The 13582-nt window shown below is 38.7% G+C and overlaps 1 protein-coding gene across 2 annotated transcripts in view; it reads left to right on the plus strand.

Moving 5' to 3' along the window:
- The window catches only part of akt3a (v-akt murine thymoma viral oncogene homolog 3a), a 502171-nt gene that overhangs the window by 455270 nt on the left and 33319 nt on the right, over positions 1–13582 (plus strand). For both annotated transcript variants that reach the window (XM_063055500.1, XM_063055501.1), the window contains one exon: positions 4635–4849. In XM_063055500.1, the coding sequence (XP_062911570.1) occupies positions 4635–4849 (215 nt within the window). The remainder of the gene's footprint in view (positions 1–4634; positions 4850–13582) is intronic.

Consider the following 13582-nt stretch of genomic DNA (forward strand, 5'->3'; position numbering starts at 1 on the left):
GTTCATCTTTTATATTATGATGATGTTGGAAGTAAGGGAGGAGATAGTTGGGGACCTGACAAAGACTTTAGTTAGTTACAAGCAAGGCAGTAGAAAATCAGACAATAGCTAATATTGTTTGTTTAAAAAGGGCAGCAGGGATAAGCCTGGTAACTATAGATTTGTGTTTATGGTGGGGAAATTTTTGGAGAAAATCCTGAGGGATATAGGATGTATGTGTATTTGGAAAAACAGGGAATTGATTGGGAATAGTTAGGATGGCTTTGTGTTGGGGAGATTTTGACTTAAACTGTTTTTTTTAAAATAATAGGAAAATAATGAAAGCACAGTAGGTATTCAAACATAGAGCAGTCAGGCACAGGAATCCAGATTGCTCCATTCCTGTGTTTTCATTTGCCTATTTATGACATTATCTACTGTATATGGACTTTTGTAAGGCATGCTAAGCTGCTCCAGAAGGTTAAGGCATATGGATATCCAAGGCAAGCTGGCTTCTTGAATCCAAAATTGACTTTGTGATAAGAGGCAGAGGTGGTGGAAGAAGGAGGTTTATATGATGTCTGTCACTAGTAATATGAGTCTGTACTTATTGTTTGTGATACACATTAACTTGGATGTATATCTAGGAAGTATGATAAGCAAGTTTCTAGGTGACACAAAAACTACTGGTGTTGTGAATAGTGAGGAAAGTAGTTTCAAGTTGCTGTGCAAGTCAGGTGGAAAAGTGGGGTGGTTCATTGGCAGATGAAATTTCATCTGAACAAGTGTGATGTGATGACTTTGAGAAGGCAGGTAAGCGTAGGACTTGTACAGTAAATGGTAGGACACTTAAGGAATGTTGATGAACAGAGTGACCTTGCAGTTCAAATCTACATTTCCCTCAAAGTTGCAACACAGATACATAGGATGGTGAAGCAGACATACTGTGTTCTTAGCTTCATAGACTGGGGCAAAAAGTTTACAAGTTGAAAGGTTGGGTTAAACTTTTAGAAAATAGTAGAGAAACCACAGCTCTAATCACTATCACTACAGGGAAGATGTGATTGCACTCTCCAATCTGGAGAAGATCACCATAACATTGCCTTAATTGGAGGACTATAGTTGTAGGGTTAGTTTGGATAAGCTAGGTTTGCTTTCTATAGAGCAAAGGAGGTTGATTAGTAACCTGACTGAGGTATCTAACATTATAGGAAGCATAATTAGGTTAGATGGTAGTTTTCCCCATGGTAAGAAAAGACAGGAAGGTATAGCTTTAATGCGAGAGGAATGAGTTTTAAAGAAGATTTGAAGGAAATGTTTTGTTTTAGAAGAGTGGTCTGGAGCATGCTGGCAAAAGAGGAAATGACTTAATGATGATTAAGTGGTATTTAGACAGACATTTGAATAGACAATATATTGAATGATGTGGATAGAAGTACAGTACAGCGCAGGAACATGCCCATGATATTGGTGCCAGACTGAATTTCTGGTGCTTGCACATGTTACATATTCCTCCATTGCCTGCATATTCATGTACCTACCTTTAAAACTGTTAGCACCCCTATCATATCTGTTTCCACTGGAATCCCTGACAGCCTGTTCCAGGCACCTGTATATATTTTTTTTAAATGCCCCATTATTTCCTTAAATTTCTCCCCTTACCTTAAATGCATGTCTGTAATATTTGACATTTCTATCCTGGGGAAAAAGATTTGACTGTCCCTATTCCATTTAAGCCACTTATAATTTTATAAACTTCATAAACACATGTCCCGATGGAAGGTCAGCCCGAAACATCAACCTTTTCTCTTTTCCCTAGATGCTGCCTGCCCTGCTGAGTTCCTCCAGCATTTTGTGTGTGTTGCTTGAACATCATATACATTTTATTGAATGACATATTGCAGAATTCCCCTTCCTTAACATAAATTTAATTATTGCCTAGGAATGAGCTGGACTGAGAAGAGCAGCTAGTAATTGTGTATTAACATTGAGGCTGTTTTACTTGTAACTGCAAATGATTGGAATTCAACCAAAAGCCTGTTTACTATGTATTGGACTGTATATTTCCATGGAAGCAGTAGATTGTCAGGTGGAAAGAAAAAAAAATCTCCTGAAAGGCCAACCATTATAAAGTAATTTTATTTTATCTGTTGCTACATATTTGTATATCATCTTTCAATTGGATTCTTCTGTGTATTGTTTTAAGTGATAATAAATGCTTATTTCACCGACTGATGCTCTGGAGACATTTGCTATTAAAACAATTGTAAATTCTACTTGTAGAGTAACTGGTAAAACCATAGTTTTTGATCAGAATTCCTAGCATAGCCCAGATGTTGCTGGACTGATAATATAAGATGGTTTTTATTAATCTCTCTTTGCTATGTACTCAATTAGCTGTGCATTATAAGTGGAGAAATTTTTTATACTAACAGGTTGAAAGTTAAGGGTATAATTGATATAATGATTTTTTTTAAAGAAAAGTAGAGACAATATATATTCTTATGCATACTTCTAAATGTGTAGTAAGGTCATGGACATTTAGTTATTTTTCTTAAAAGATGGTACCAAGACGGTTGTGGAAAAGAGACTAAAAATAACACCTGTACCAAATTTGTGTACAGAATTTATTCACACCAACTTGTACAGAGAAGTTAAGTTGTGTATATGTCAAATGTTTCCTGAAAGTGAGATATCATTTGGAGTGCTGTTTTTGTGCAGGAGTGACAAAAATGTGGTAAAACTATTAAAATGAAATTATTTTAAAATAAAGTATCAAATCGCAGACTATCTGCCAACCAACATTAATTGTCTAGACATGTTGCTGGCGAAGTGACTACTTGCAACTCTGTTCTCTGCTAATTTTCATTGTTCCTGTGATATCTCTCACTCTGCCTCTAAAATCCTGCTTTATCAGTCTTTATTTTGGCACAATCTAGTCTTCCTTCATTTTCTTGGAGTACATGCAGAATCAGGTGGTGTGGTGGTGATGATAGGTTTCTACCAAAGGGGGTGTAAGGTGCTCCTTCCCACGGCTAGCGTGCAGGTCAACTTTGGGCAAGAAGACTTGCCCAATCAGGGTCATGTGAAGTCATGGGAGCAGGTTATGGCTGGTCGTATAGTAGCTGGTACATATCACAAATCCTGGTTATGCAACCACTGATGGCAGGCAGAGAATGGATAATGGCTAGGGTCACCCATCTAGTAAAGACGCTTCATGGTCGTTGAAAGACCATGATCACCTACATCATACAACCCAGCACATAATGAAAGAATGACATGCAAAATGTTTTGGCTAAGAACAGTTTAAATGTACTTTTCACAAAGATATGTATAAGGAAATTTTAATTAGAAATATCATAGAAACATAGAAAATCTACAGCACAATACAGGCTCTTCGGCCCACAATGCTGCCAAACATGTACTTACTTTAAAAATTACCTAGGGTTACCCATAGCCCTCTATATTTCTAAGCTTCATGTACCTGTCCAGGAGTTTCTTTAAAAAAAAACCTATTGTATCTGCCTCTACCACCGTTGCAGGTGAGAGTTGTTGGGTGCATGAGCAAGGAGAGTGAGATCTGTTGGAAAAGTTTTTATTAAGATTTTAAGATAAGACCATAAGACATGGGAGCAGAAGTAAGCCATTTGGCTCATCAAGTCTGCTTTACTATTTCATCATGGCTGATCCATTTTTCCCCCTCAGCCCCTGTCCCCCTCTCCCCCTATCCCTTAATGCCCCGACAAATCTATCAACCTCTGCCTTAAGTATACATAAAGATGGTCTCCACAGCTGCCTGTGGCAACAAATTCTACAGATTCACCACTCTCTGGTTAAAGAAATTCCTCCTCATCTCTGTTCTAAAAGGACACCCCTCTATTCTGAGACCATGTCCTCTGGTCTTAGACTCCCCTGCCATTGGAAACATCCTCTTCACATCTGCTCTATCAAGGCCTTTCACCATTCAATAGGTTTCAATGAGGTCACCCCTCATTCTTCTGAATTCTAGTGAATACAGGCCTGGAGCCATCAAATGTTCTTCATATGACAAACCATTAAATCCTGGAATCATTTTCTTGTACCGCCTTTGAGCCCTCTCCAGTTTCAGCACATCCCTTCTAAGATATGGGGACCAAAACTGCTCACAATGCTCCAAGTGAGGCCTCACCAGTGCTTTATAAAGCCTCAACGTTACATCCTTGCTTTTATATTGTCCTCTTGAAATGAGGATGTCATACAACGCGGCACCTAACAAATGACTGACTCGCAGATTGTTTTACCTAAGAACAACCATTTAAATGTACTTTTTAAAGAGATATGTATAAGGAAATTCTAATTTGAAATATAAGGTGAGAAAGTTGTTGGGTGTTTGCTGAGCTCATGAACAAGGAGTGTGAGAACTGTTGGAAAAGTTTTTAATTAAGATTTTCTGATAAATATGTGTATATGTTTCTCTGTGTATATGTAGAACTTAAAAATAAGGGCTGAAGTTTCATTTTCTTGTGAAACACTTTGCATTATATGAATACCTATGTCAACATTTTGTGATTTTGACTTTAACTCAAATTTGCCTAAATGATTGATACTTTGACTAAATTTAACCTTAAGAATTATAGTCCGTGACAAACTTGTCCTTTATTTATGTGCCTTGCTAGGTGTTAGAAGACAATGATTATGGCCGTGCTGTTGACTGGTGGGGTCTCGGTGTTGTTATGTATGAAATGATGTGTGGCCGACTACCCTTTTACAATCAGGACCATGAGAAGCTTTTTGAATTGATCCTAATGGAGGACATTAAGTTTCCCAGAACCTTATCGTCTGATGCAAAATCATTGCTGTCAGGATTGCTTATAAAAGATCCAAATAAAAGGTAAATATGACACTTCAAAAGCATGTTCATATGTTTATACTACATGATAGTTTGTTTCCAGATTGTTAGCTATACTGTTTCTTGGATAATCTTTGGAACAAGATCATTGCCAGATTGACAGAATATACCATTTAAACAATTACAGTATAGGTTCAAAAAAGTATGTGAACCTCTGGGGTAATGCCTTCTACAAAAGCTATTTGCAATCAGGTGTTCCAATCAATGAAATGAGATGAAATTGGAGATGTGGGTTGCAGAAGTCCCCTGCCATATATAAAAAAAAGACACAGGTTACTGGTGGATCCTGCACTTCTCACGAAAGGTATGTTAATATGCATCATGCCTGGATCAAACAACTTTCAGAAAACCTTAGAAGAATTGTAGAGATGCATGAATCTGGAAAAGGTTACAAAAGCATTTCTAACCAGAGTATTCATCAGTCAACAGAAAGAGAAATTGTCTACAAATAGAAGAAATTCAGTGCTGTTGCTACTCTCCCTAGGAGTGGGTGTCCTGCAATGATCACACCAAAAGCATACGTGCAATGCTGAAGGAGGTGGAAAAAAAACCCAAGAGTAACAGCAAAAGACCTGCAGAAATCTCTAAAATTTTCTAAAGTCTCTGTTCATGTGTCCAATATGAGAAAAACACTGAACAAGAGTGGTGTTCATAGAAGGACACCACAGAAGAAACCACTGCTCTCCAAAAACAAAACAAAAAAAATTGCTGCATATCTCAAGTTTGCAAAAGCCCACCTGAATGTTCTACAGCACTTCTGGGACAGTGTTCTGTGGACAGATGAGAGAAAAATTGAACTTTCTGGGAGAAATGCATACCACTATGTTTGGAGGAAATAGAGCACTGCACACCAACACCAAAACCTCATCCCAACTGTGAAGCAAGGTTGTAAACAGCATCATGGAAGGGCCTAGACAGCTTGCAATCGTTGAGGGAACAATGAATTCAAAATTGTATCAAGACATTTTACAGGAGAATGTCAGGGAAGCGGTCTGTCACTTGAAGCTCAATAGAAGTTGGATGCTGCAACAGACAACGATTTGAAACATAAGAGAATGTTTTAAAAAAAAGAAAATTTGTGCTTTGGAATGGCCAAGTTAAAGTCCAGACCTTAACCCAATTGAGATGCTGTGGCATGACCTAAAGAGGTCTGTTCATGCTTGGTTTCCCAAGATTATTAATAAACTGAAACAGTTTTGTATGGAGGAATGATCTAAAGTTCCTCCTCACCATTGTTCAAGTCTGATCAGCAGCTACAGGAAACGTTTGTTGGTGGTTATTGCTCCTGAAAGAGGATCTACTAGTTATTAAATACAAGGGTTCACATACTTTTTCCAGCCTGGACTGTGAATGATTCGACAATGTGTTGAATAAAGACATGAAAAGTGCAATTGTTTGTGTGTTATTAGTTGAGGGAGATGATGTTTGTTTATTATTGTGACTAAAGGAAGATCGGACCACATTTTAAAAGTAATTAATGCAGAAAACCAGGTAATTGCAAAAGATTCAAAAACTTTTTCTTGCAACTGTATGTGCCTAAGACTTTTGCACAGTACCATATAGCTCAATATTTCAATTCCAGACCCTGCATCAGGATAGTCAATTTGCACCCTTTGTCTCTAAATTCATTCATAGTGGTAGAGCACATAAAGCTCCAGGAATCATTGCTTTTAACTTTTGCAGTATAAGGCACCTGGGCATGATGTGCGTCCTGAAGTTAATGATGGAAAAGTAACTCTTTCTCTTGCTTTGATCAGATTTGCAGTAGCATTGTGCTCAATAGTATACAGACGTGGAAAATATAATTTAAACAGATACAGTTAGTAAGACAGAACAACCTACTTGCATATTAGTTTCTTTATAGTCTCTGTAATCAGTGCTTTGATTTTTTTAAAATCTAAACTCTGTTGGGAATGAAGAGAATCAGATTTTATAAGACCATAAGATATAGAAGTAGAATTAGGCCATTTGGCCCATTGAACCTTACTGAATAACGGCTGGTAAAATGGAAAATAGTTGGCAATAACTGAAACTAGAACTCATAATATTTAGCTAAAAATGGATGGGTGTGTTTCAAATAAATTTCTCTGAAAGGTCTAAATAATTTTACTGTAAATTTAAAATTAATAACCAACCAGCAGACTGTACACTACTTTGCAAATAGTGTTAAGCATGATTGCCAATCTACCATTGCTCAAGTATTCCACATGAATATCTTGATAAATGTAATTGTGAATGGTGAGGTCATTTTGAGCTTAGTACATGATGTTCATGTTCAAGATCCAAAAACGTAATGTTTTGATTTTCATGTGCAGTTACTTTACATCAACATTATTGTATGAGGTCCCAACTTTGCAATCTGCAGAAGACAATACTTCATATTAATGTATTTTAAAAAGATTTAAAGTGTTTTATAAAACTTGGCATGTCCTTTAATGCTCGTGTTTATTCTGTTAGTGATTCTTTTCCTTTGAATCCTTAAATGAAATGTTAAATTGTGCAGTTGGTCAAAAATCCATGAAACTGACACAGCTTTCTATTAGAGGTTATAGCTGAGAAGCAAGTATATTTTAAGAAAGCTTCGCATCTGTCATGAAATGTGATGCCTATGCAAACCAGCATGCTGGTTTTAATATTATTGCATGTCATGTGTCTTTGCATGTGGTTAGTTAGTTGATGTGCTATTTTATTAAGGTAGGAATATGTTTCCATAAAATGAACAATGCCATTCTATTGCAATAGTGTTATCTATTCCGAAAAAAAAATCACACACATAGCAACAAGTTCAAGTGAGTCTGTCAGAGATGCATTTAAATTTAGAGATCATTGGCTCCATCCATTCAAGTTGGTGCTGAAAACAAAAACAAAAGTGAAAAAGGAAATTTTCTTTAACCCATGTTGAGCTTGATTTGCTGACAGCATTAAGGCTCATCTGTCTGGATGTACCAACCAAGTAATATGTGGTAGATTACTTAGTATAAGCTTACATCTTAGCATAACAGTTAATGTTCTCACCCTACCATTAAGTGTAATTGGAAACTTAATTATGTCTTGAGATGGACTGATCATCAGCGTGCATATTTACTTTCCCATTTTCCAGCATAATGGGATTTCATCTGATTACTCTTATGATACATACTACTTTACTATGTATGAAGTGTGTTTTGCTATGCTCTTCAGATTTTCAGCTGCCCTGCTTAGTAGTTATTTCTCATTTAATAATTAAAGTTTGACAGATTTAATTGTGTTAGTACTTGCATCAACAAAACAAAAAAAAATGCAATAATGAAAGCACTTGGTTGTTTGCGGCTTTATGTTTAGATTAGACAAGCATAATACATGTTGTTTTGAAACACTATTATGTTAAGATATTACATATATTTGCAAAGTACAGTACAGTTACAGATGCTGCACTATAGCAGTATAGAATTGTATAGCACTAAAATAAGCCCTTCAGCCCAACTTGTTCTTGTTGACCAAAATGCTTTCCTGAACTGCATGTACTTCAATTATCTTTTAATCATTGTAATCAGATGTACCACAGCTATCTTTTAATCATTGTAAACATATCTGCCTCTGTCATTGGCAGCTATTCCCATTTATCCACCACCCTTTGAGTGGGAAAACTGACTTCTCAGGTTCCATTTAAATCTTTCCCTTCTCATCTTACACCTATACACTCTAGCTTTAGATTCTCTGACTCTGGGGTAAGAGGACTATGACTCTCCATCTTATCTTTGCCCCTCATGATTTTATAAACATTTTTGTGGTTCTGGGCAAAGTAGTTCCAACCTATCCGGTCTTTCCAGATCAAGTAGTGGGTATAGCTTTTAGATGAGAAGGGGGAAAGCCTAAAAGAGATCTGTGAATGCACTGGAATGCACTGCTATGGGAAGCGGTGTAAACAGATATGATAGTTACATTCAATGGGTATTTAAACTTGAGCAGGCAAAATATAGGTCTACAGATTGTGTGCCAGCACATGGGATTTGTTTAGACTGCCTTATGCTAGGCTCATGTGGTGAGCTAATGGGTCTGTTCCTGTGCTGTACTATTCTGTATTCGTGGAGCAGGTTGTGCCTCACAAGCCGGATTGAATTCACTGAGACACAAGTGACAAAGCAGATTGATGAAGGCAGAGCAATGGATGTGCAATATGGATTTTACTAGGTAATTTGATGAGGTTCTCATGATAGGCTCATTCAGAAATGTGGCATTTGATCCAGGGAAACCTGTGTGGATTCAGAATTAACTTGCCCGCAGAAGGTGGTAGTAACTGGAGCATGTTCTGTCCAGAACTGGGGACTAGTGGTGTTCCACAGATATCTGTTCTGGGACCCTCTGCTCTTTGTAATTTTTATAAATAACTTGGATGAGGAAATGGAAGGCTGGGTTAGTAAGTTTGCAGACGACATGGAGGTTGGTGGTGAAGAGGATAACGTAGAAAGTATTCTCAACAGTGTGGAGAAACAGAGGTTCACGGGCTTTTGTGAGATTATGGCGAGGTCAGTATCTGTTGTGTTTCTTCTTCTTTGTTCCTCGTCTGTTAGCGCATAGAGCAGTGAGAATCGCTTCAGGGGCTGTCTTGCATTCTTTATATGAGATGTGGGAATTCTAGACCTCAAGCCTCCTAAATAACCACATCTGCACCAGGTGTAACGAGCTGCGGCTTGATGACCTTTGGCACTTATGGATTACTGAGGAGATGATAGGAGCTACAGGGGGGTAGTCATCCACTAGGTTGCAGGAGTTGGGTGATTGTCAGGAGAGGGAGGAGAAATGGGCAGCCAGTATAGAGAAACTTGTGTCTGTTCCCTTCAATAATAAGAATACTTTGGGGGGAGCGGGAAGTGGAACTGCAGCGACTGCGTTTCTGGCACTGTGGCTCAGAAGGAAGTGGGGAGTGGAGAAGAGGACTGTAGTAGTGACAGGAGGTTCTTTAGTTAGAGGAGTAGACACAAGATTCTGTGGATGTGTTTTGTGGCCTCCCAGGTGCCAGTGTCATGGATGGCTTGGATTGGTTCCACTGCATTCTAAAGAGGGAGAGTAAACAGCCAGAAGTCTTGCTACACCAATGACGTGGGTGGGGAAAAGGGATTTAGGCCTGAAAAGAGAATTTGGAGAGCGAGGTAGAATGCTGAAAAGCAGAACCTCTAGGCTAGCATATCTCTGGATTGCTGCCTGTGCCGTGTACCAGTGAGGGCAAGAATAAGATGATTTGGCAGATGAATCTGTGGCTGAGAAACTGGTGCAGGGGTCAAGATTTCAGATTTCTGGATCATTGAGATCTCTTCTGGGGAAGGTACAGCCTGTACAAAATGGATGGGTTATATCTGAACCTGAGGGAGACCAATATCCTGGGTTGGTTTACTTGAGCTGTTCAGAATGGTTTAAACTAATTTGGCAGGGGAATATGAACTGAGTGATAGGGCTGTTGGTTTACAAGCAGGGGCAGTGTGTAGTGAGACCATCAGGAAGGACAAGCAGATGATAGGGCTAAATTACAGTCAGTGGGATGAGCTGCAGTGTAAAAGTTCAAAGTAAATATTATTATCAAAGTACATATATGTCACCACATATAACCCTGAGATTCATTTTCATTCTGTAGAATAGTAACTATAGCAAGATCAATGAAAGATCAACTGGAGTGCAACAAACTGTACAAATGCAAATATAAATAAATAGCAATAAATAAATAACTAGAACATGAAATAACAAGATATGGAGTCCTTAAAGTGAGATCATTGGTTGTGGGAACACTTCAATGGATGGGCAAGTGAGTGCAGTTAGCCCCTTTTGTTCCAGAGCCTGATGGTTCTGGGGTTGAAACTGTTCTTGAACCTGATGCTCTTGTACCTTCTTCCTAATGGCAGCAGTGAGAAAAGACCATGGCCTAGGTAGTGAGGATGTTTAATCATGGATGCTGCTTTCCTATGCCAGTGTTTTATGTAAATGTGCTCAGTGGTTAGGAAGGATTTACCCGTGATGTACTGGGCTGAATCCACTACAGGATTCTCTGTTCAAAGGCATTGGTGTTTCCATACCGGGCTGTGATGCAGCCAATTAATACACTCTCTCCACTACACATCTATAGAAGGTTGTCAAAGTTTTAGATGCCATGCCAAATCTCCCCAGACTCTTGAGAAGTAGAGACGCTGTCATGCTTTCTTTGCAATTACACACATGCTGGGTTCACAACAGGGTCTCTGAAATAGTAACACCCAGGAATTTAAAGTTGCTAACCCTCTCTTCCTCTGATGAGGACTGGCTCATGGACCTCTGGATTCCCTCTGTTGAAGTCCACAATCAGTTCCTGGGTCTTGCTGACATTAAGAGGTTATTGTTATGACAGTACTCAGCCACATTTTCTATCTCCCTCCTGTATGCTTATTTATCATCACCTTTGATTCGGCCCACAGCAGAAACAAAATCAAAAAGGATGACAGATACAGGACTGAAGGTGTTATAACCATATAACCATATAACAATTACAGCACGGAAACAGGGCATCTCGGCCCTTCTAGTCCGTGCCGAACTCCTACTCTCACCTAGTCCCACCGACCTGCACTCGGTCCATAACTCTCCATTCCCTTCCTCTCCATATATCTATCCAAATTAACTTTAAACAACAACATCAAACCTGCCTCAACCACTTCTGCTGGAAGCTCGTTCCACATGGCTACCACTCTCTGAGTAAAGAAGTTCCCCCTCGTGTTACTCCTAAACTTTTGCCCTTTAACTCTCAACTCATGTCCTCTTGTTTGAATCTCCCCCACTCTCAATGGAAAAAGCCTATCCATGTCAACTCTAACTATCCCCCTCATAATTTTAAACACCTCTATCAAGTCCCCTCTCAGCCTTCTACGCTCCAAAGAATAAAGTCCCAACTTGTTCAACCGTTCTCTGTAACTTAGGAGATGAAACCCAGGCAACATTTTAGTAAACCTCTGTACTCTCTCAATTTTGTTAACATCTTTCCTATAATTCGATGACCAGAACTGTACACAATACTCCAAATTTGGCCTTACCAATGCCTTGTACAATTTCAACATTACATCCCAACTCCTATACTCAATGCCCTGATTAATAAAGGCCAGCATACCAAAAGCTTTCGTCACCACCCTATCCACATGAGATTCCACCCTCAGGAAACTATGCACCATTATTCCTAGATCCCTCTGTCCTACTGCATTCTTCAATGCCCTACCATTTACCATGTATGTCCTATTTTGATTAGTCCTACCAAAATGTAGCACCTCACATTTTTCAGCATTAAACTCCATCTGCCATCTTTCAGCTCACTCTTCCAACTGGTCTAAATCTCTCTGCAAGCTTTGAAAACCTACTTCATTATCCGTAACGCCACCTATCTTAGTATCATCTGCAAATTTACTAATCCAATTTACTACCCCATCAGCCAGATCATTAATATATATGACAAACAACACTGGACCCAGTACGGATCCCTGAGGCACACCACTACACACTGTCCTCCAATCTGACACACAGTTATCCACCACTACCCTCTGGCATCTCCCATCCAGCCACTGCTGAATCCATTTTACTATTTCAATATTAATGCCTAACGATTGAACCTTCCTAACTAACCTTCCGTGTGGAACCTTGTCAAAGGTCTTACTGAAGTCCATATAGACAACATCCACCGCTTTACCCTCGTCAACTTTCCTCGTAACCTCTTCAAAAAATTCAATATGATTTGTCAAACATGACCTTCCACGCACAAATCCATGTTGACTGTTCCTAATCAGACCCTGTCTATCCAGATAAGTATATATACCATTTCTAAGAATACTTTCCATCAATTTACCCACCACCAACGTCAAACTCACAGGCCGATAATTGCTAGGTTTACTCTTAGAACCCTTTTTAAACAATGGAACCACATGAGCAATACGCCAATCCTCTGGCACTATCCCCTTTTCTAATGACATTTGAAATATTTATGTCAGAGCCCCTGCTATTTCCACACAAACTTCCCTCAAGGTCCTAGGGAATATCTTGTCCGGACCCGGAGATTATCCACTTTTATATTCCTTAAAAGCGCCAGTATTTCCTCTTCTTTAATCGTCATACTTTCCATAACTACACTTCTTGTTTCCTTTACCTTACACAATTCAATGTCCTTCTCCTTAGTAAATACCAAAGAAAAGAAATTGTTCAAAATCTCCCTCATCTCTTTTGGCTCCGCACATAGCCGTCCACTCTGATTCTCTAAGGGACCAATTTTATCCTTCACTATCCTTTTGCTCTTTATATAACTGTAGAAACCCTTTGGATTTATTTTCACCTTACTTGCTAAAGCTGCCTCATATCTTTTAGCTTTTCTAATTTCTTTCTTAAGATTCTTTTTTACATTATTTATATTCCTCGAGCACCTCATTAACTCCAGGCTGCCTATATTTATTGTAAATCCCTCTCTTTTTCCAAACCAAGTTTCCTCTATCCCTTGAAAACCATGGCTCTCTCAAACTTTTAACCTTTCCTTTCAACCTAACAGGAACCTAAAGATCCTGTACCCTCAAAATTTCACCTTTAAATGACCTCCATTTCTCTATTACATCCTTCCCATAAAACAAATTGTCCCAATCCACTCCTTCTAAATCCTTTCGCATATCCTCAAAGTTAGCCTTTCTCCAATCAAAACTCTCAACCCTGGGTCCAGTCCTATCCTTCTCCATAATTATATTGAAACTA

Source organism: Mobula hypostoma, chromosome 8 (assembly GCF_963921235.1).
Source record: "Mobula hypostoma chromosome 8, sMobHyp1.1, whole genome shotgun sequence".
Classification (NCBI taxonomy): domain Eukaryota; kingdom Metazoa; phylum Chordata; class Chondrichthyes; order Myliobatiformes; family Myliobatidae; genus Mobula; species Mobula hypostoma.